General features: G+C 35.6%; 1 protein-coding gene across 2 annotated transcripts in view; it reads right to left on the bottom strand.

Moving 5' to 3' along the window:
- Positions 1-387: 387 nt before the first annotated feature.
- The window catches only part of LOC150088616 (uncharacterized), a 345,392-nt gene continuing 320,491 nt past the window's right edge, over positions 388-25,288 (bottom strand). For both annotated transcript variants that reach the window (XM_090369593.1, XM_090369592.1), the window contains exons 18-21: positions 24,887-24,938; positions 17,587-17,736; positions 8,929-9,016; positions 388-708 (exon numbers count right to left, since the gene is read on the bottom strand). In XM_090369593.1, coding sequence (XP_090225719.1) covers positions 652-708; positions 8,929-9,016; positions 17,587-17,736; positions 24,887-24,938 — 347 coding nt within the window. In that variant the 3' untranslated portion in view covers positions 388-651. The remainder of the gene's footprint in view (positions 709-8,928; positions 9,017-17,586; positions 17,737-24,886; positions 24,939-25,288) is intronic.

Raw genomic sequence — 25,288 nt, 5'->3', positions numbered from 1 at the left:
TTGTCAGCTTTGATATAGCTCATATGTAAAAGTTTACAATAAGACAGAAACAACAAATTAATATAATAAGGATCTTCTTTTGAGACTAAAAATTCAACTTGAGTCAAAAAATTGTTTCACCTTTAGCCATTTCCCTTTTAGGAAAGCTGAACTGTTCACTCCCTTCAAAATCATCAAGGAAGTTTTCGCTGTACCTTTGTATATGCATGAAAAGATACAGTGCAACAAAAGGAAAAAAAAACCACTAAAGTGATCTATTATTTATTTCTGTTTAAATGAAAATAGGTTTAATGATTGAGAGAATAATACAATATGAGCTGAAAGATTCTTTTGTCATTTGTTTTCCAAGCAGTCTTAAATGGAAAGTTTGGGAAAAACTGCCTGGAAGTTATGAAAAGTATTATCACAAGCCCACTAGAGTAGTTCATATACAAACACAGATCTTCACAATCTTTTGTCTTCTTATTACACACAAAAATTACTAATGTTGCAACTAGAATCCTCCTGTTCCCAAAATTAGTTTCTAATATACAAAGTTGGAGATTTACAAAGTAGTCTCCTTTGTGAGATCTGGCACAGGTGAAGATTATTCTTACAACTACAGGCACTTGTCCTTCTGTTCTTCTATCTAAACAAATATCAGGTAGGTACTCAAGAATCTGAGCTACATTCCTTTTGGATCATTCCTTTTTTGGCAAGCTTTGCTTTCTATATTAAAAAAAAAAAGAAGTTATAAAATTATTACAATTGTTGATTGCTTTAAAATATCTTTGTCTAATAATATGATAAATTATCTGAAATATAGGATATAAAACAGCCATAACAGGAAAACTATATAGTGTGCCTTGACATTATTAAAATTTTACTCTATACATTTGAGCATCCATACAAGCAGCTCAAAAGAAAATGTGTACATTGAGTAATAGCTAGGAGTTGTTGTTGTTATTTGGTTTTTAGGAGCATTAGCAACTAAGGCCATATTGCTCCGGGGATATGCGGTGGTCATTCCCTGACCTTTCCGTATTTGGTGGCTCATGGGCTCAAACCCCGGTCTAATCAAGAAGCACGTGCTGCACACTGCTGCTCCTGCCCACCTGGCTATGGAGGTGCCTAATAGCTAGGAGATGTGATTTTTTGGCATATTTTTTTTAGGTTCACTGATTGCTATATAGCAGTGTTTCTCAACTGCCGGTCCACCACCTATTACTTGCTGCACCAGTCTGCAACCCTTTGGGGGGGGGACACTATGATTCTGAAGTCCTGTACTTTAAAGCAGAATGAAGACACACCCTTCATCCCTTCCCTGGTGACCTTCCGAGTTCAAGGATGCTCTCATAATCATGGATAAGGGTTTGCTTAGTTCCTTTGCTGTCTCCTTTAATATAACTGGATAGATCCCATCTACCCCAGGTGCCTTTCTTATGTTTAACTTCAACAATTTCTCCTCCACTTTGCTCTTGATAATTACAAAATCATTTAGCTCCCTACCAGAGTTCAATAATAAACTTCTGGCCTCCACTTACAGAATTCCTCCCTACAGAATTCCTCATGTGTGAATGTAGATGCAAAATACTCATTCAGTTTGTCAGCTGCCTGAGCAGAATCATGAGCCATTGATATCAAGCGGACCAATCTGATTCATCCCCTTCCTTCTAGAGCAGGGGTTCTTAACCTTTTGCTTTAAGCAAGCAAAATTTTGCAGTTTACAATACGTGCAAGCACCACATATTAAAATATAAATTTTTTTTGCTTAAAGAATAAAAATGCATCTTAAAAATGCATTAAGTAATTTTTAGACATATTATGCATACAAGAATTATATTTCTCAATTAAAAATTTTGGGTGCTAATATTTATTACCTTATCAACGTGAACCTTGACTTTGAAGAGATGATGCCAAAACTTTTAAATTAATTTCTCCATTATGGAGAGATAATCGCAAATTTTCTTCCAAATGTGATGTCAACAATATTGTCCTTTTTTTGTTTTTGATATTGTTCATTAATGAAAAAGCACTTTCACACGTGTATGTTATCCAAACATAGAAAATACTTTGAACACTTCTCTTTGTAATAAAGGAAATTTTTTGCAGTTGGAAGAACTCCAGAATTTTAAAATAGTTTTGTGTTGGAAAAGAGATTTCAGAGCTAAAGACAACTGCATATCAACAGGTTTTCTAACTCTGCAGCTGCTACTTCATTTTGATTGAAAATTTCAAAATTTCTGTAATTTGTCATTAATTCAAATTTTGGGAGGTGCTCTTTCAAGTATTCAAATCTTTCTTGGAATTGGTCACTAAGGTCTTTTGATTACATTCATTACAGATGATAGGGTCACTCCCCAGCAGTTTCCTCCAGACATTTTTTAAGAGTAGGAAAATTAAGAAAGTTTCCTTTTAAAACTTGATTCTGAAACACTTGAAGTTTTTTCTCAAATGCAATAATCTCCTTGTATAAAACTACCACAAATTTCTCTTTTCCCTGTAGCCTCAAATTTAACTCATTTAATGGCTGAAGATGTCAGCCACGAATGAAAATTTCATTAAAAATGTTTTCTTTATTGCTTTCTATTAGAAAAGCTTTTACTTCTTCAAACACCTCCCAAATTCTGGAGAGCACCTTTCCACAACTGAGCCAACAAACCTCTGTATGGGTAATAATATCAGAATGCGGTGTTTGAAGATATTCTAAAAATACTTTTAGAAGTCACTTATTTAGGGATTTAGCAATAAAATGGTTGATGACTTTAACAAAGACTTAGAGACATCCTATAATTTCTTTTTGACCTTTCATTCGTGAACACAAGGCTTCAATATGAATCAAACAGGGATAATGCACAAAATTAGCTATCCTTTCATCTCTATTAAGAATAGCAATAAGGCCTTTGTTTTTCCCTATCATGGAAGGAATACCATCGGTAACAATTGATACAAGTTTACTCAGATCAATTTTGTGCACTGAGGAATTTCATAAGTGTATCATATACATCTTTTTCCAGTTGTATGACCAGTAAGCGGCAAAATAGCTGAAAAAGTTTCTTCACAGCTGACACGTTGAATTAAACGAACAAAGCACATGAGTTGTGATATGCCCGAAACATCAGTTGACTCATCAAGTGCCAGTGGAAAAAAATGCACAACTTTCGATTCTACCTAATAATTCATTGAATATTACATCTGCCATTTTATGAACTCAATTTTAAACTATATCATCACTCAAAGAAATATTTTTTGCAGAGCTAATCAAGGTAGTTTTTTGTTGTTCTGGTAAGACGCTAGCAAGCACTTCTAATGATGACACTACTCAATTTTTTATTATTTCTCCACTAGTGTAAGGCAATGAATTCTTTGCAATTATATTTGATGAAATAAATGAAACTTCATTTGCTAACACTTTACTACTATTAGCTTGACGTAAATTTAAGATGTTTTCTGTCCTTCAAGTTTCTTTTTTTTTTTTCTTGAAGTTTAGCTTTTCTAATACAGGTAACCCTCGTAAAACACAGTAGTTTGGTTCCTACAAAATATCGTGTGATGCGAAACCATGTTTTACGGGACTAAGAACCAGTACAAAAAGGAGGATTACATTCCAAAAGCTAACAAAAATACACAATTTTTTTTATAACTATCAGAAACTTAATTTTTATAATAGTAGTAACTTAAATAGTAATAACTGAACAAACGTCTTACCTTACAAAATGTGATACTTATATGTCAGATAATGTATGTTCATTTAATTTTCTGCCTCTTCCTCACTACTAAGCACAATCAAACGAGAACGTTTTCTGTTGCAGAATATCTTCACCTTCTGAACTTTCTTCTGCACCATCTAGATTTCATGTACCTTCTGCTCTCTTTAAAAAATCAGTAATCTGGGTTTGTTTGCTTTTGCTTGATAGAGCTTTGTAAATTTCTTGATATGGAGCTAAACATTTTTGAAGCTCCCTTTTGAATTTTGTGCTTCTTTCGGTCAAAGGATTCACATTCAATTGCTCAGCTAAGTTTATGCCTTCCCCTATGCTTTTTAGTGTAAAATTTGGAACTTCAGAATTTTAATGTGTGCTATCATCCTCTGAATTGATTTGGTTTACCTCCGATGCCATTTCCACCATATTAGCTTTGCCAGCCTCTTTTTCTACCAGTAATTCTTGAATGTCTTCAGTAGTCATCATCAAAAGTTCCTACTATCGCACTGATTCTGTTTTCTGCCAGTTTGACCATATTTCCTGAATGAACTGACTCCAGCCATACATTTTCCAACATGCATTTAATGTTGATGGTTTTACTTCTTTGAGCGATGAAGCTATGATTCCGATACAGTCCACAATTGAGAAATGTTTCCATGCCTCCATCACTTCAATAGATTCGGAATCAATTTTTTCCAAAATCCATTGTAACAATTTTCTGATGTAATGAGTTTTAAAGGTAGTATAATGCCTTGATCTAATAGCTGAATTAAAGAAGTTGTATTAGGTGGTAGGAACATTACTTCAATGTTTGGGTGACTTAAACCTTTTGGATGGCCTGGCACATTATCCAATAGTAATAAAACTTGGAAATTAGATTTTTTCCACTTTAAACAGTAAAAATGATAAGCAATTAATAACAAAGAACATGGCACGCACAAGTGAGATACGGAGTAATGAGTTTCTGAAAATTTATGTTTTTTATATGATTGAAGGGGAAACACATTTTACCATAATAATGTGAAAACCCACAAAATTCCAGCTATCAGTACATAGCAAATGCAAGAAGATCGAGTTTACTACCCGTTTATAATTAGATTGGACGAACAGAAAAACCAAATAAAACAAAGTGCAAATTGTTTTATGGTAGTGACCTCCAGAAATGTGCTTTAGAAAAATATCACAAAGACGATAATGACTAGCGAGGATTCACAAAAAAGAATGAAACGTTGAAAAATTACATCCAACATAATAGCAGGGTTTTCTCCACACAAAGGCTTAAAATTACCCTGTTATACGAGATTTCACACAATTCTCAAACCGTGTTAGAGCAAAACCTTGTTATTAAAGTACCATGGTTATATCAGGGTTGCCTGTATCACTAAATTTGGGAAAAGCTTCATGAAAATTCCTATGGCATGTTTGGTAATGTCTTTCACAATTCGACTTCCAATAGCCAGCCAAACACGCCTGACACAATAAGCAAATTACATCAGTTCCACTACTGTTATCTATTACCAAATAATCATTCCCAAAAGTACTGAAATGCATACTTTTTAATTTTTTGTTTCTTTGCATTTGAAACGTGTAGGTCTAAATCAGACAACTGCAAAGGTAGTGTTACTGCATAAATTTTTGACTCATCATGTTTTCTTTTTAAAAACTTATCCATTTTGAAAGGGTTTGGTAACTCCAGTTAAGTCTGTTAAAAGAAAATACATCTAAGCATTTGCACACAAAATCAAAAGATTTCTTACTATAACACTTTCATCACCTTTAAAGTCAGCACTATACATATTAGAGGTCTGCACGGGCCAGGTAACATGAAAGATGTTCGGGTACAAATAATCGTAATGAACTGTTATTTCCGAACTTTTCACGCAATTTCCTACATATATTTTTTTTAAATATTTTGTTATGTATTTAGATTCTTAAAGGTTTTTTAGAAAAAATGTGTATTAGTTGTCTGTTGACACTTAATTGATCAATAAGGTGCACTTCTCCATCTCCAAAATTCACCGAAATTTGTACTCTTTTGTGGAAATGACCCAGTCTGTATTTTTGTTCAGTAAAGTAGCATTTACATCAAGAATATGATATAAGTCATGTCTCCTGGCGAGGAGTTCCCTTTTAGTTGTATTTGTACAGTATACGGTATTTATTTAAAGTATGATATCGTTAATCCCTAGTTCTACATCCGAGATTTTGGGTTGACTTACTTTCAATTCTAAGAACATTCACTTGTAACACTCTCTAACTGCTTCTTTGCTATATCTAATACTGACCAATAGTTTAGAAATACAGGTAAGGGGTATGCTTACACATCATTCCCACAATCAGAATTGCCAGTGACAGTTAATTCTAATTTTTTTGTTTAAGTAGAGGTGGATATCGATATTTGTTTTGGAATTATATTAAATATGGTAAATTGAAAATTTATTACATTTTATTTTTTAATTAATATTGATAATTATTTTGGATAATTATTACTGTTATATAATTATTAATATTGAATCTGAAAGTTTTTTTTTTTTATTATTATTATGAAACTTCAAAGTAGGTTTCAATTGGGGTGGGATAAAAATCAGTTCTGAGGGGAAATGAATTTGAAAAAATACTTTCAATTTTGTTTTCACAGTGTGCATGTCACACCAAACTGACTCAACATTGCACTGTCCACCCGTGTCAACTGGATGCACTTCCTTAGATTTTGTTTCTTAACTAACAGCATAACCACATCCCTATCTATCCTTTCTAATTGGAATTTGTACTCCCCAAACTCCAATTCTGCATTCCTTGTCTCTGTGTGACACCACGTCTCTGATATCCCAACAGTATGTGCCTTTGATGTCTTGATCAGCACCTAAAATTCATCAAATTTATTTATTATACTTCTAGCATTGGTGTAGTGCAAGTATACATTGCACCTGTTCTTACTCTTAGTTACCCTAACAGCCCAATGTATTTACTTGTTCCATGATGACTCCCAGCAGTCCTTGAAATCTCAAAGACTGCTTTCCAGGCTGCTGCTCATTCCAATAGAAGCAGTGCAAGAATCACTTTTACTGCCTGCAGCTACTGTTAATCTTTTAGTCTGTGAATCCCCCAAGCTAGCAGTTTCCCGACCCACCTAACACTGCCTCTTAATTAAGGAGCTGGGGAAAACTTTTCATGAAAATTAATTACAGCTGGGGGGGGAACACATTTTGATTTTAAAATGCAGAAGAGCTTTACTATAAAGACAGATGTCATTATGTCTAAGGCTATTGCAGAAAAGGAACAATAAATATACTGCCAAAGTAATGCAGCAAATTAATGCTAAAATTGGGTTACATTTGGCAAGGTGTGATTCTGCCACCTTAGTACCAAGATACCATAATCAAAATAAAATCATAAAAATAAGTAACAAACAAAGCAACATCACCAACAGCAGTGCAAACGACTTGTTGGAGATGCACTGTCACCAAACTATAAAGCACCACTTTCATAATAAATGAAATTAAATAAAGACAGACTCACAAGTGGCACTTCTTCAAGGGAATGTCAGGCACTTGGGAACTCCAAAAAGATCATATTTTAGTCAATGTTCACTTGTCCAGCCAAATGTTAGCAGATGTCTCTATATCAGCATTTTCCAAACTGTGTTCCATGAGATATAAACAACTTCGGCAAAAATTTGTAATTAATAATTTAAAAAATAAAATAAATAAATTTTGCATATTTGTAGCATACACTACTTTTGTATCATTAATTTTTAACATTGTTTATTTATTTTTTTTTTGTTATTAATATTACTGGCATAGACTAATAATCAAGTAGACCACAGAACACTTTGTTTTAGCGGGCTTTGCATAGAATAGTATGCATAGAGGTAATACCATCTACGAAAAAGTAGCAATGTAGTAGTCTAACATGCCATTCTTATGCAATTTAGCCTGAAGTACAGGGGTTGAAGGAGAGGTAGAAGCGAACTGATATAATAACTAAACTCACTTTCTTGTATAAATTTTTTTTTGATAATTGTCAGTATTTTGAAATATTATTAAAATAAATAACAATGGATTTGTGGTTGAAAAAAGGAACTTTAAAACGAGAAGCAAGTACTTTGAATACTGCAACTGTGCTCGATGAAAACAAACACAATATTGTCACACTTCAAATGAGGATGAACAATCACAGCCTTTTGTTCCCCAAAATTCCGAAGTGAAAAAACAGGAACAACTAATAAAAGATTAAAAGGAAAGTATGATGAAAGTTATTTGAATTTCGGCTTTACATGTGTTAGAAATAAAGATGCTTCTGATGCACAGTGCATTGTATGTAATAAAATATTAGCAAATAGTTCTTTGGCTTCTGCTAAACTTGTGTTTTGTAAGTGTTCCGCAAATATATTGTAAGATTAAAAGTGTTCCATGATTAAAAAGGTTTGGGAACCGTTGCCCTATATGATCCAAATGCATAATGAAAGTAAGGAACAAACTAAATGCCGAATAGTAATGTGTCATGGTGTATGTTATATTTTAAATTCCATTACCCATTTTAGCTTTCTCTATAGTTAAAATAAACAAACATAACAAACAAAATGCAAATTTAAATGTCAACCCAATCAATCAACAGGTCTAAATCAAATACAAATAAGTTTTGAAATTTGAGTTATAAATTTAGATCATATGGAGATATCCACTGAAATTTGGGCTGAAATTTTAGAGTTTACAAGTGCTGAAGAAATTCACTTGCAAGTTTTCTGTCTTTATTATAGAAGCACTTGTGCTTTTGTGGGTGTGGTCTCCTTAGATGGGGAGTTATGCATTTGCACTGCTGATGGTGAATGATGCTTTGTTTTTTTCTTATTTTTATGATTTTATTTTATTTTGAATATTAGGGTATCTTGGTAGTCAGGTAGCAGAATCACACCTTGCCAAGTATAATCCTAATTGCAGCATTAATTTTCTGCATTAATTTAGTCACATATTTAGTGTAACTTTTCTATAATAGCAAAAGAGCTATTTAGGAATAAAAATGTGGTTTCAAAATGCCTTCCGCATGGGTGCTAAGAGTTTAAAAGAAAAGCAGTTGTATTAAGATAAGTTAGTTTTCCATCCCTTCTCAACTGACATTTCATCATTTAAAAACATATCAACAGCCCTGTTTATATTAGATAACTAGATCTATATTTAAAAATGTGTTTTTTAAAAATTATTCTAGTGTAATAAAAATTATTATAAGATTTCTAAAAAAAACTTACTAAGCCTGAAGGCTTGTCCTTAACTTTGACAACTGTAGATTTACGTTCTTCCTTAATTTCCTTTATTTTCCGTTTGGCCTTCTCTAAGCTGAAATATAAAAGTCAATTATCAAGTTTCATCTTATCTTACTTTAGAATTCATATTAACTATCATTAAAAACAATGTACAGTCAGACCTCTCTTTAACGAACTTCTGTATAGCAAATTTTTCTACATAGCAAACTTTTTTGATTTCCCCATTTATTACATTGAAAATGTTTCCATATAACGAACTAATATCGAGAGATCTGGATATGCACTGTTTGTACCTCTGGCCTTTAGGCAATAAAGCTGATGTGGAATTAATGTGGCCAATGTGGCATTAATCCCTTTAGCTTTTAAGAGGTAAAGGGATTAATTCCACAAATTAAGAGCTCAAACATTCTACAATTTAGTGGAGCCCATAAAACAGGGAGTCTGCTGACGAGGCTACTAGAGACGGTCGTGTTCCAAGCCGCTAAGTGGATTTTTCTTATTTATTGATTTGAAATTATTGTTTTTCTAAAACTTTTGATTTAAATTTAGTAGTATAACATTATTTTGTGATTTTCTGATTAACTTGGTGTATTTATTCTTTACTCGGCCTTGTAATTGCATAAAAGTATCGGTAAAGGTTTCCACGTGTTTCAACTCCACTACCGTTCGTAAATTTTCCCGCCATTGTGATACGATAGTTGTACTAGATAGCCGTACTAGATAGCGTTAGTTGAACTTTGTTAGCAGTTAAATTGTACGTTTAAATAAATACATATAAAGACTTAGATTACAAACGTAATATAATTAATTATATTTAACATAATTAATAACATAATTATAATTAATTAATAAATTAATAGAATCATGACTCAGACCAGAGCAGCAAAGCAAAAGGCTCAAGCTAATGGAAGCGCTGTGGCTCAGAGCAGAACTGAGGGGGGCAGTTGTCCTCTGACTCACAGCCTTATAAAATGCACTGTTTGCTTGATGTTTGCAGAGCAATCGGGTACGGGACATGATACTGCCAAGGGGGATGTCTTTGTGTGTGCGCGCGATGCAAGGAGTGTATCGATATCAGGCAACAACTCGGCGTTCTTGTGGGCCTATATGAGAGCTTGAAGGACAGGGTGGATGCCCTCGAAGAAACTAAATTGAGGGGCCCATCAAGCTCTCAGCTGCCCACATCAACGCCAGAGCTTGCACTTGGGCATCGCGTGACACAGAGACAACCCCCAAGGCAGAATGCGCTGGTCCCGAAGGAACTAGTAGTTGTTGGTGACTCTATTGTCAGGGAAACGGGGAACATGCTTTGTAAAAAAGATAGGTGGAACAGGACCAGGGTATGTCTGCCAGGGGCAAAGGTTGATGACGTTGTAGAGCGAATATCATCTTTTAAGGGCACAAAAGGTGATATAGTTGTACACGTTGGCACTAATAATATTAAGAGTAGGAGACCGGCAGAATTACTTAACAAGTACAGGTCACTGTTGAACAAAAGCCGAGAATTAGGGTTGAATTTGAAAGTGTCTGCAATTCTGCCCAGACACGATAGGAGGGAGTATATGATGAGAGCCTTGTCGATCAATTCGGCCCTGGAAAGACTGTGCAAGGCTCAAGGGGTAAAATTTTTTTCAGCCTGGACTGTACTTGTTAACAGGAGAGATTGCTTCTACAGGGATGGGATACACTTAAATAGAAAGGGTGCAAGAATATTTGCTGATGCTATCGAGGCAGTGTTAGGTGGGTCGGAAAACTGCTAGCTTGGGGGGAGACAAAGACCAATAGATTGACAGTAGCCACAGGCAGAGGTGAAAGAGATTCTTGCACTGCTTCTATTAGAATGAGCAGAAGCCTGAAAAACAAGATGCATGGTATTTCAGAGACTGCTGGGAGCCATTGCGGTACAAGTAAACACATGGGTTGTGTTAGGGTAGCTAAGATTAGAAACAGGTGCAGGTATACTTGCGTGTACACCAATGCTAGGAGTTTAGTAAATAAATTTGATGAATTTGAGGTATTGCTCAAAACATCAAAGGCAGATATTGTTGGGATATCAGAGACGTGGTGTCACACAGATATAAGGGATGCAGAACTGCAATTTGGGGAGTACAACGTCTACAGAAAGGATAGACAGGATAGGAAGGGGGGAGGGGTTATGCTATTAGTTAAGAAACACATAAAAACCAAGGAAGTGAAGCCAGTCGACATCGCTGGACAGTGCAGTGTTGAGTCAGTTTGGTGTGACATAAGCATTGGGAGATCAAAATTGAGAGTAGGAGTGTGCTATAGGCCTAATGACTCTGATGAGTATAATAAGGAACTGTACAGGGAAATAGAGTGGGCCAGTAAATCAGAGAGTCTTATAATGGGAGATTTTAATTTCCCAGATATTGACTGGAATTTGGGAGCTGGTTACTCACACACTAGCAGGGCTTTTGTGGATTTATTGGATGATTGTTTTCTACATCAGCATGTTCGGGAGGCAACTAGAGGGAGTAATACTCTTGATTTGATTATCAGCAGTGATTCTTCATGCATTAAGAATCTGCAGATAAATGAACCACTAGGTGGCAGTGATCACAGTGTGCTGAAGTGGGATTTACTCAAAGAGGTAACTACCATTAGGGGTAAAGGGAAGGGTTATTGCTTCCGTAAAGGCGACTACGATGGACTGAGACAGTATTTAAATTCTATACAGTGGGACCAACTGATGATGTTACCAACAGCAAATTCAAAATGGGAAGCATTCAAAGAACTTATCTTGGAAGCTACTAGGCTTTACATACCAACTAAGAAATATTGTTCAAGGTTTAGGCCAAAATGGATGTCAGATGAACTAATGAGGCATATGGCAGAGAAGAAAAATGCATGGGATACTTACAAATTAACACATGACACAGAAGCCTATGATAGATACAAGTTGATATGCAACCAAGTTACAAAGGAGGTTAGGCAGGCGAAGGCAGATTATGAGAAATCCTTGGCAAGGGATGCAAAGAAAAACAGCAAAGAGTTCTTTACTTATGTAAACTCTAGAAGGAAGGCGATGAATCAGATTGGTCCACTTGATATTGATGGGTCAACTGTTGATGATCCTGCTCAGGTAGCTAACAAACTAAATGAATATTTTGCATCGACATTCACACATGAGGAGTTATTCAGCAAGGGGAATGCCAGAGGTGTATTCAACTCTAGCAGTAAGCTACAGAATCTTGAAATAACTGGGAGTAAAGTGGAGGAGAAACTGTTGAAGATAAACACAAGAAAGGCACCCGGGGTGGATGGGATCTATCCAGTTATATTAAAGGAGGCAGCAAAGGAAGTAAGCAAACCCTTGGCCATAGTTATGAGAGCTTCCTTGGACTCAGGGGAGGTACCCATGGACTGGAAATGTGCAAATGTGACCCCAATTCACAAAGGAGGATCAAAGGCTGAAACAAGTAATTATAGACCTGTGAGCTTAACTTCTGTTCCAGGAAAATTAATGGAGGCACTGGTTAAAGAAGCACTGCAGGATCATTTAGACAAGACTTCAGTTATAGCTCAGACACAGCATGGTTTTGTTAAGGGGAAGTCTTGCCTGACCAACTTGATTGGATACTAAGAAGCAGTCACAAAAGAGCTGGATGCAGGGAATAACTTTGATATTATATACTTGGATCTTAGAAAGGCTTTTGATACTGTTGCACATGGAAGACTGCTACACAAATTGGAGCAGTGTGACATTGGAGGCAAATTGCTGCTATGGATAAAGGGGTGGTTGAGGGGGAGAAGACAGAGAGTGGTAATCAATGGACACTGCTCATCGTGGACTGATGTTATTAGTGGAGTCCCTCAGGGCTCAGTGTTGGGTCCATTGTTGTTTTCTGTATTTATAAATGATATTGATGATGGTATATCAAGCTTAATGTCCAAGTTTGCAGATGATACAAAGGTTGGCAGGGTTGTCAAGGACACTACTGACACTATGCTGCTGCAACAGGATCTGGAAAGGTTGAGCAGATGGGCTGAGAGGTGGCAAATGAAGTTTAACATTGACAAATGTAAAGTACTACACATGGGAAACAGCAACCCCAGAGCAACGTATCAACTCTGTGGTTCTACACTGACAGTGGTAGAGAATGAAAGGGACTTGGGGGTGATTGTGCAGGCAGATATGAAGTTCTCTGAGCAGTGCAGACGGGCTGCAAGAGTAGCTCATGGAGTATTGTCAATGATATACAGGAATTTTTCCAGCAGGGATAAGGAGGTGATTATTCCATTGTATAAGGCAATGGTCAGGCCACACCTAGAGTACTGTATACAGGTCTGGAGGCCTCATTTCAAGAAGGATGTAGAGCTGCTGGAACGAGTACAGAGAAGGGCAACAAGATTAGTGAATGGAACAAAGGGGTGCTCTTACGAAGAAAGGCTTAAGTTTTGCAAATTACAGTGTCTGGAGACTAGGCACCAGCGAGGTGATCTGATAGAGGTGTATAAAGCCTTGAATGGTTTAAGCATGCTCAATGCTGATGGGATTCTTCCTCTAGCTCAGAAAAATCACCTGAGAGGGCATAAATTCAAATTGAGGAAAGACAGATGTAGGATAGACGTGCGGAAATTTGCCTTTAGCCAGCGGGTGGTTGGTTGGTGGAACAGACTGCCATCCCTTGTGGTGGAGGTTGATAGCCTAAATAAGTTTAAGGCTCAGCTGGACAGGTATTTTGAACGAACAGAGGGGTGAAGTGGAAGTGGGTTTTTTTTTTTTTTTTGGCTGATGCTGCATAAGCTTGCTTTCTTGCATCAAATGCCTCTACCAATGCTAATGCTAATGCTAAAAACCCTGCAGGATCAAACTGGCCAACCATGGTGTGGGATAGAAAAAGATGGGTTTTGGGAGAGGCCTTTGCCCAGCATCGGATCAGCAATTGCTAAAAAAAAAAGTAAAACCTATACACTACTATTCTGAGAAGTTGCACTGGTCAGCTGCTATGTATCCACAGCCCCTGGCAAAGATTAAGGCATATTCTCGACACGGACGTTGGCTCTAGTCAACCTGTTTTATACTGTAAGCACCCTATTAGAGAAGTAGGAGAGCGATTTTTCTTTATCCCGGAAATTCACCAGTCGTTTTGTTTTAGCTGCTGTGCAAATAACTTTACAGTGTCTAAGAGGAAATCCTTGAGTGTAGATTGGGGTGTTAAGAAAAAAAAAAAAAAAAATTTGCTTTAAAATTTGGTATTCCTGCCAGTAGTGTGTTAACCATTCTGAAAAACTGTTTCAATTTTCGAACTCTGACGAAATGGGGGGTTGTCGGAAGTGGGCAAAATTATGCCTGTGTGAAGATATAGATGAAGCAGTTTTTGAGTGGATGAAGTTAATTCAAGACCAAAATGTGTCAATATCAGGGCCATTAATAAACGAAAAGACTATGGAATATGCATCTTTTCTGGGACATAAAACATTCCAAGCCAGTTCTGGTTGACTGAACAAATTTAAAAAGTGCCATGGCTTACTCAAAAAAGTAATTTCTGATGAAAGTGGAGTTGCAATCGAAGAAAACTATACCCATTGGAAAGAAACAGTTTTGAAAAAAAATTACAAGGACTACAAGCCCAAAGACATTCAATGTTGATGAAACATCTATTTTTTAAATGTTTGCCAAACAAGATACTGGCTTTTAAAGGTGATAAATGTTTAGGAGGTAAAAATAGTAAGGAGAGAATTACAGTCTTGGTTGATACAAATATGGCTGGTAACAAAAAACTGAAGCTTTTGGTAATAGGCAAAAGTAAACAACCCCAATGTTTCAAAGGAGTAAAATTAGCGTTGAACTCCAACTACAAAATAACTTGGATGACAAGCAAAATTTTTGAGCAGTAGATTTTAAATTTGATGATGAAAGAAAATAAAAATCACATTGTTTATTGACAACTGCCCTGCCCACCTTCACTCGGTAATTTCGAAACTTACAAGTGTGAAGCTTGTTTTCTTCCCTCCGAATACCTTGTCTACACTGCAGCCAATGGGCCAAGGATTTGAAAATGCACTACCAAAGAAATACTGAAAAAAAGTTGTACTGTGAATAGAAATCAACCAACCTATACATTCTGTTATAGATTTGTGGATGTGCATGTCAGAGCTGGTGAAAGTGTGGAGTCAAAATGTGATGGAAACAACAATTAAAAATTGTTTTGCAAAAGCAGGTTTTGCTAAAACACTAATTAACAGCGATGAGAGGGATGAACTACTATGAGATATTGAGCAATCTTGGGAAGAGTTCCAAGCAAGGTTTTATCAGTGGAGAAATCGTTCTTGACGAATTTTTAGGAGTTGATAATGATGTCACAGTAGCTGAATATCCGAGTGACTCCAACATTTTGGAGAGTATTCAAACTAGTTCAGTATTGACAATGAGTTGGATGAAAATGAGAGCAACAAGGGCAATATTAAACCTTCAAAACATGAAATGTTGACAGGATTTGAAACTTTGCGTTGAGGCCTTCAGCGTGAAGAAAATGTGTTTGAGTGTTTAAACAAATGCGAAAATTTTTATGAACAGTGTACAAAAAAAAAAAACCAAATATTTTATGACATAATTAGTCATTTCTTAATATGTATGTATTAATAAATTAATTGGTTTAAAATGTTAAAAAAGTTATTCATTCCCAGTTATTTCTAATTTATTTCCCATCTTTTACTATATTTCTGAATGTTGAATTACAGTATTTTTCATTGTTGAAAAGGTCATATTTCTTTATAACGAAATTTCTGTTTAAGGAATTTTTTCAGGCGGACGATTGATTTCATTATATAGAGGTCCAAATGTATATATATTTTTTAATCTTTCATTTATCTTTTAAACACTACATCTATTATGCAATTTTCACCAATGCACTAATACAAAAATTCTTGAAAGTAAAAGTCTTGTTGACAACTAACTAAAACTTGCTAATAAATATTATCTAAATGTCTGAATTCCCTCTCCCCCCATTTCATTTATCTTTTACCGTGCCTCTTTCAGTTTTTGTTCGATATCCAAAATGTTATTAAATGTGGCACAGTGGTTCTGTACCATGTGGAAAAGGTCATGAGCAACAGTTGCATCAATTCTCTCCTATAATTTTTTTTTTTTTTTTTTCCCCTCAGCCAGCAAAACATTAACTGACCATGTGAAAGTATGGATGGTGAGACTTCACTCTCTGCCTCTGGCACCATTCCACTGTCATCAGCATCTGCATAGAGAGAGAGAGAGAGAGAGAGAGAGAGAGCGAGAGAGCGAGCGAGCGAGCGAGCGAGCGAGCGAGCGAGAGAGAGAGAGAGAGGTTGCTTAAGGATAATGGTATCGTGTTGCCTTTAGTGATGAATTACATTTGTTTGGGATCCAGTGATGGCCAAATGCACACAGGAGATACTGGAAACAGAGGTAATCCAGCAGGCATCAGGGAGTGGCATACCAGAGCAACACCGGAATTAGGGTATGGAGAGCTGCATGCAGAGATGGCTCTCCATGCCCTAATTCTAATAGCCATTCACATCTGGTCTTTACTGATGGATCTTATGTTGGAACCATTCCAAGACCAGTGGTGCTGCCCTTTCCATGCACCATCCCAAAATGTTATTTTTGCAGAACAATGCCTACCCACATGCATTTCTCATATTCTCTAGCCACATGTGGACATACTACTTTAGCCTGCACATTCATCAGATCTGCTGTCCATCGAACACATTTGGGGTAGGTAGGGCCGTGCAAAGGTACTTGGCCCCGGATGCAAACGGCATTAAGGGGCCTTGTTTATTTATATTGAGACTTTGATGGCTCCCTTGATTAGGGTCCCCTAGAATGGGGCCCCCACATTCTCCATTGTTGCCCAACTCACCACAAGTGCATGAAGCATGACAAGATTAATCAAGAACAGGTTTACCACCTTTGACTCTCAACCACATTTGGCCACTTGTACTGCTATTCATGCAGGCCATGTTTCATACTGATATGCACTGCATTTTTCTAAGTAAATATTGCTGAACTGATACACAAATTTAATAATATTTAATATATATTTTTTTTATCTACATTGACATCTATCACCCTGCTTATTCTAAGTTAAAAGCCTGCATTCCTTTTTTAAGTGGGGCAATTTCAATGACAAGCAGTGTACATATAGAGTTGTGCCATAAGAAAATATGGGACACCTATCTAATAGCATGCTAAGTTTTCCAGAGCAAAAAAATGGTGCACCTTTTTTATTTCATAAAAAACACATGCTCATTTTGTAAAACAAAGGTTATTAAGCATTGTGTGGAGCCAGTGGGGGGAGAAAACTGCATGTGAGACAACAGGAATAAGGCTGTTTTGTAAGGAAAATATCAATGATGATATCTACACAACTCACTACACAGATATGCTCCAAGAGTGTGAAAAAATTAGTCATTTAAGAGAGTAACAAGATTGGCATTTATAAATAAGTATCTCCTGCAGTACTCAGTAACAGAAAAAGTTACATGGTTCTGCTTTACCAGTTGAACAATCAAAAGCTTTCTCTTTAAAAAGACTTTTCTTTTTTTGTTCTAGACTAATTAAACACTGAATTGATTTTAAACTATCAAAATTATTCTCAAAAATCATATTAAAAAAAAAAAAGAAGTAAATACTAATTTACTTACTCTTGTTTTACTTTCTTCTGTAACTCTTTCTTCCAAAAATCCTTAAAATCACTACAAAAAGGAATCCAAGGAGTAAAAAATTCTTTAGGCCATTCAGAAGGATTACTGGATTTTGACTGCCAACTAAAAAAAGTCTTTGTTTCAAGAAATCTAAAAGTAAAAATGTTTGAATTAACAAGTATAAATTTTGAAGTATCATTATCACAAAGTTTCCTAAAATAGTACATTTCAGATTACCATACCTTTTTAGTTGATTTGTTGGATGCAACAAATCACTTAGATCTAAAAATGTGTAATGATGGGTGCATTGCACCATATTTTAGAAGTTCTCAAATAAAATTCCACATAGGCAAGATTAAAGACCCAGATTTATTATAAATTTTATAATCCAAACCTGCATCTTACTTATTCTCTATAAACTAAATTCCAAAGAATACTTAAAAGAGGCTTATGCACCCAGCTATCATAGCTTATGTATACTATATTACAAAAACTCTCATTTTAGATCAACTTCATATCAAATATAAGCCCACTTAAAGAACATCTAGCTTGCACTAGTTCTTGGACTAAGATGATTACATTTCTGGAAAGTTCAGCCAAATTAGCCATAGCCATTGAAAAGACATTATATGACAAAACATAGTGACAAGTACAATAAATTTCAAGGACAATTATATGAGAAATCACTAAAAGAACTCAAAGAGAGCTTGGAAAATCAACAGAACATTTTTAAAATATTTACAAATCAAAATATTGATGTAGTCAGACTCAGTTACCATGTTGCTAAAATAATCACCGAAGAAGGCAGACCATTTACAGATAGTGAGTTAGTTAAAAGGTTTGTGCTAGCAATAGCTGAAGAGGTACGTTATGACTCATTGGGAATATTTGCTGGTATAAGTTTACCTTCTTACTGGAGAAGTTCAGGGATTTGGGATTAGATATGATTTGCCATACTGTGCAGTTATTTATTTTCATTCATGGAATTAATCATAATTCTGAAGTAACCAAATTAAAGAGTTCAAAAGACACTGCAACCAGTGAAAATAAATATATTTTTGAAAGTAACTGAAACAATTATTGAACTAGAATTTAATTGCATCATGCTTACTTGTGTGACTACAGATGGTGCAAAAAATATGGTCAGTACTAATGTCGGAGTGATTGCATCAATAAATTATTTGAAAGCAAAAGGATCCAGAAACCAGTGCAGTTATACTGCATTATTCATCAACAGTCACTACATGGAAAAGTCCTTGATTTCAAGTCTTTAATGTCTACTGTCATATCTATAGCAATTTATATAAGGAAACACTGACTAAATCATCTTCAATTTAAAAATTCTTTGAAAGGTACTGAATCCAAATTAGATGATATGCTGTACCATACTTTAGTACAGTGGTCAAGTTGAGGCAAAGTCTTGAAATGTTTTTTTTTTTTTTTTTTAAACTTCGAAATGAAGTTGACATGTTTATGAAAAAAAAAAACAAACCAAATATCAGAAATTTCTGATCTGGCTTGCTTGTGGTAGCTTGCATTTTTAACTGATATAATTGAACATCTCAATTTTTTCAATATAAAACTATAAGGAAATGGAAAACTTGTTCACAAACTATTTTATGATCTTAATAAAAAAATAATAATAAATAAAAAAATAAAAAAAAAAAATAAAAACTGGTTAAGAACTTGGAATGAAGAATTGAAACAAACAAACAATGAGAAAAAAAAGACCTATAAACTGTTCCTACAAACTAAACACCTACATTTACACATAAAATATAAAAAGCTTAGATCAGACGTCAGAAAACTAACCAGAAGAATCCAACGAGATGACTGGAATAAATTTGTTAAATCTTTAGAACGTGATATCATGGGCCCACAGAGAAGAGGTTTTAAAATCTTTAAGAAATTACAACTAGACACAAATGATCAAATAAAAATCAACTCCATCTCCCAAGCAGAATGGAAGCAACACTATTCCAAACTATGGTATAACCCAGGCAATAGGGAACTGGAAGATGAATCTGTGATAACCAAAGATGAAGAAAATATAACAATGGAAGAACTAGAGTTAATATTACAAAAATCATAAAATCGAAAAGCCCAGGCATAGACAATTTGAATGTAGAACTATTTAAATATGGGGGCACCTTACTAAAAAACGCACTACTAAAATTATTTAACATCATATAGCATAAGCAACAGATATCCAAAGATTGGGAAACAGGAATAGTAATCAATTTACACAAAAAAGCTCCAGAAATAACCCTAACAACTACAGAGGAATAACACTGCTGTCAACTGCTGCAAAGCTATACTCTAATATACTAAAGAATAAACTTGATAAATACAGTGAACAATTCTTAGAAGAAGAACAATGTGGGTTCAAAAAAGGGAGAAGCACAATAGATGTCATTTTCTCACTACAACAAATTTTGGAGAAAAGAAGAGAATTCAATCTACCAACATTTCTGCTCTTTATTGATTATGAAAAAGCATATGACAATGTAAACCGAGAAAAACTCTGGCAGAATCTGAAAATATCCCAACCCAACCCCGGAAAGCGATCCAAAGCCTATATAAAAACTCCTATATAAATACCAACAGTGTGGTACTACACTCAGGGTAGTAGAGAATGAAAAAGACCTGGGGGTAATTGTGCAGTCAGTTATGAAGTTTTCTGAGCAGTGCAAACAAGCTGCAAGAGTAGCCCATGGAGTCTTGTCAATGATATATAGGAATTTTTCTAGCAGGGATAAGGAGGTGACTGTCCCCTTGTATAAGGCAATGGTCAGGCCACACCTTGAGTACTACATATAGATCTGGAGGCCTCATTTTAGGAAAGATTAACAAAGGGCTGCTGTTACCAAGAAAGGCAAAGTTCTGCAAATTGCAGCATCTGGAGACTAGGCACTTGTGAGGTGATCTGATTGAGGTGTATAAGGCTCTTAGTGGTTTGAGCAAGCTCAATGCTGATGGGATTCTTCCTCTTGGTCAGATTACACACCTGAGGGGGCATAAATTCAAATTGAGAAAAGACAGTTGCAGAATAGATGTGTACAAATTTGCCTTTAGCCAGTGGGTGGTGATTGCTGGAACAAACTTCCATATGTCGTTGTGGAAGTTTATAGCTTAAATAAATTTAAGGCTGAACCAGACAAACTTTTGGAGTGAATGGATGGGTGAAATGGGAAGGGTTTTTTTTTTTTTTTCCCCCTGCTGATGCTATATAAGCTTTGTTTCTTACATCATATGCCTCTATTAATGCTAACGTCACCCAAATCCATTATCCATTAAAAACTCAAGACACTACTGTGATTGGTATTGGAACTATTTGGTTCCATCATCAGACAGCAAGTAGCCCCCTATTAGCAACCTTGTGTTGAGTGGTGAATTGATGTGACGAATCTAAACAAGTAGCCAAGTGGTAGATTGGAAAAAAAAAAAAAACTCCTTTTGAAAAATGTAACTTCTGTCATATGTAAGTTAAACCCCTATTAAGAAGGCTGCGTAAGTCAATATTACAATATAACTAAGAAAGGGGTTGCTAACTGAAGACAGGCTAATGCAAAAATTGAAATAGCCTCACAATAATGCTTTGCTACATTTTTTTTTTTTTTTTTTTAACCTTTCCCATCTGGGGCCATTGTTATCCCTCCAGTGACATTGCTTGGGCTTAAGCTCTTCAGAAATGACTGCATTTGTCTACATAGTCAATAACAGTCACAGCAGTGCCTTGGGTTTTTAACAAAAAACATCTGCCTAATGGGTGTTGTTATCCGATTAAAAGTGATATTAGTTACTTTGGGTTGACTATATTGACAAATATTATCTTCTTATATCCTCTATAAGAAGATAATAGAGGATAATATCCTCTATTATTATCTTCTTAGATATATCCGCAGCCTTTGACAATATCTCGATTATGGCTCTTGAACAAATTCAAACTTACTAAAGGCAATCCCTGAAGATTTTATGTGACATTCTGAAGAAAAGACACCTTGTAATCTCTCATGGTGAGTTCATTGCTCCTTACACCATATTGCATGGAGTACCTAAGGGAGGGGTTCTCTCCTCAATATTATTTTCTGCAGCTGTCAAAACCCCTTTTTTGCATTCCATAAAGACGATTTTATTACATATGCTGATGACCTGAAAAATTCTTTGTCAGATCTAAAGCTCAACAAGTTAAGCAAACAAATAAACATGCTAATAACATAATAAATGAACTTGTATAGGATTACATTTAAACCCAAGAAAATCTGCCCAGATGACAATCACAATGAAAAAGAGAAGGAATAATAACTCTATATTGGTAAGCGGATGTAAAGTACGAAAGGTTAAATCGCACGTTAACCTTGGCCTAAAATGGGATGAGAGACTAATGTTTACTGAGCACTTTGATTACATCAAAGCAAAAACATATGTGCCGCTATGGGCTGCCAAACAAGAGTTAACTGGCATTAGAAACCCAGACATTGTTAAAAAGTATATCCTGAAATGTATACATCCCATCCCACTATATGCTGTACAGATTTAGTTCTATGCTCCACCGAGCAATTTGAAAGCTTTTCTCAGCATTGAATACTGGCTCCTGAGATGGCTGAACAGGCTATGAATCACCCATTTACTAATCTCTAGAGCCATCCTGCTTTCCAACCAAATCTCTAGAGCCATCCTGCTTTCCAACCTCAGTATTCCTCCTTGGAAACAGACAAACACAATAAACATACTCACATTAGCCCAACTGCTAACAAGAAGATTAGATGCTCCCAATATTGACAGCTTGCTTCACTCTCATCGAGAAGTCTCCAGGAATGCTGATACAAGACCTCCTCTCTCCAAAGAAACTTAAAAAACCTGGACAGCCTTTGTTGTTTTTTTTTGCAGCAAACATGATAAAGCTCTTTAATCAACTAAGAACTGAAGTGGAAAAGCTCTGTACTGATAACACCTCTAGGTTGCTGGTCTTCGCCGACTCATATCATATAGTACAACTTAGAGGGCATCTTCTTGGCTCAAAACTGCATTTAATTTTGACACCCTTTTTAACTATATCTGCCCGTTTTTCTAAATAATCCTCAATGTCATATTTTAAATATACTAATTTGAAAATCTCTTTTTCACGTGTCTGTTTAAATTTTGTATTTAACCTTCAGGGTGAATGCCCCATGGACTATGTAACTCATGCTCATGAGGTCTGCTTCACACCTTTGATTATAACAATGGCTGTCCCAGGGAGGTTTCCTCAATAGGAAATAGATTGATAATAATAATAAATATAGTTGTTTCTAAAGAGCTGAAACCTGAGCACTCTCAATGGAGGAACAACAGCATCCCCAGACAGGTGACTATTAAAAAAAAAAAAAAAAAAAAAAAAACCCCATAGAGGAACATTATTAATGAAGCTGTTTCAATATTTGCATTAACCTGCTTAGAGGTGGAACCCTGTTTCTTAGTTATATTGTAAAAATGTTCACATAAACCTATCCAAAAATGTTCCCTTTACAAGTTGCAGCAAGTTAGAAAAGTGTCAAGCGAAAATGATAAAAAAATAAAAAAAAATCATCACAATTGAACCTTGCCTGATTATTTGAAGATATTCACCAGAACATGTGATTTCAAAATGGTGTTCTCACACATTTCAGATGGTAGTAACCCCGGAAACTCACATCTGGTGAGTATGGGCTTGGCACACCCAGGGTCCTGATATCATGGACATCCTCATTCTTCCCGGATATCATCATTCTTCTCTTTCTTGGTGATTCTCTCTCTCTCTCTCTCTCTCTCTCTCTCTCTCTCATAATTCAGAAATTTTTTTTTTGGCTGGTACAGCATAAGCCTCAGGCTTCCTTGCACCATATGGCTTAATAATAATAATCATCATCATGTCAACCACAGGTATGGTGCCAAAGACTCTACATAACAGCCTAGCAGCAATAGGAGCTACAAGGAACTCCAGAAAGTCGCAATCCTGAACATCTGTAGGATAGTCAGAGTTCCTCAACCAACAGTAACACCAGACATAACAACAACCACCCTGTGTACTTGGTAGCAATACCCATCAAGAGGTGGAACCCCCAATCAGGGAGAAATAATATGAGCAATAATAAAAATAATAATAGTAGTCTGGATATGATGTACCAAAATAAATGGACCGCTATGATTGTCTGATGATGGGTATCAGTGAGATATCTGAAACTTCATATTAATGAATAGTAATGTAGGCAAACAGCCTAATAAACTATAGTATTAATTTTCACATGGTATAAGAGTGGTTTTAATATAACAGTAACCTTAATGGAAAACAACCACTTAGCATCCTTCCCTAACTATATTGGATCTAGGTACGGACCCACCATAGTCTGTCTCATCCACGACTTCTTCCCGTTACTTGTTCTTCACTAAAATGGATCAGAAGCTCAGAAATCAATAGGAAACAGCGAATTCAAATAGAGGAGAGACACATCTCCCTCCCTTCCACCGGAACCAGAAGCATGGTCTGAAGATGGGTATCAGCAAGATCCTGAACCAGCCTGCACAGCAATCCTGATGTCCAGAGTCTGGGAGCAATGGTCACCCCAGGTTTCTAAGAACACCGGATCCAGGATAAAAACTTGGCACTATCCTATTGGCTAATGGAGTTAATCCCTCTCCTATAAAATAACTGCTGGCAGACCTCTTGCCTGTATGCACACCCGGTTTCTGGGCGCATCGGCAAGAAGAATCTGTCAGCAGGTAAAAATTTTATCTTTTTGTAATCATCTTAGATTTCCTGTTTTCTATTGTAATGGTAACTTAAAAATTTAATACTTTACAACCATAATTTGTAAATTGTAATTATAATATTGGTAATTGCAATAGTAATATTGTAATTGTAAATTGCTAACTGTAATTGTATTATTGGTAATTGTAATATTCTAAATATTACAATTTGTAACTCTTTCTATTTTTCTGTCCCCCCCAACTTTGTCTGATATCGGGTATCGGTAAGATACCCGAAACATCACATCATATTAATGTATAGTAATATAGGTGAACAGCCTAATAAACTATAGTATTAATTTTCACTTGGTATAAGAGTGGTTTTAATACAATAATAACCTTAACAGAAAACAACAACCACATAGCATCCTTCCCTAACTATATAGTAAAGTTTTATCTGTGACAAAGTAAATTTATAAAAAGATATTAATTATTTCCAAACAAGTTTAATCTATACAAAAAATTGTCCATTACTTAATTTACATGCAATCTTATAGCTGTAATGAAGCTAAATGTAATATAAGCTGAAACTTACTTTGCCTTGCATTCTTCTAAGTTTTCCTCTTGGTCCTTGTAGTCTTGGTAAGCTGTATATATAAATAATGACTTCTGAATAATCTGATCATTAAAATACATTGATACTAATTATATAATTAAGCATTTATCTCTATTGAGCTATTCACAAATTATATAAAGAGTAGGGGGAGAGGTAAGTAAACGTTTCGTGATGCATAAGGGAATGGTTTGTTAGTTTGTTTGTTTGTTATTTGGTTTTTAGGAGCATTAGCAACTAAGGCCATATTGCTCCAGGATATGCAGTGGTCATTCCCTGACCTGTCTGCATCCTCCGTATTTGGTGGTGAAGGGCTCGAACCCCGGTCTAATCAAGAAGCGTGTGCTACACACTGCTGCTCCTTCCCACCTGGCTACGGAGGCA

Source organism: Mastigoproctus giganteus, chromosome 3 (genome assembly GCF_048544385.1).
Source record: "Mastigoproctus giganteus isolate SK-2022 chromosome 3, ASM4854438v1, whole genome shotgun sequence".
NCBI lineage: Eukaryota > Metazoa > Arthropoda > Arachnida > Uropygi > Thelyphonidae > Mastigoproctus > Mastigoproctus giganteus.
The sequence above is the reverse complement of the archived record's forward strand: the minus strand, read 5'-3'. Positions and strand labels throughout refer to the sequence as shown.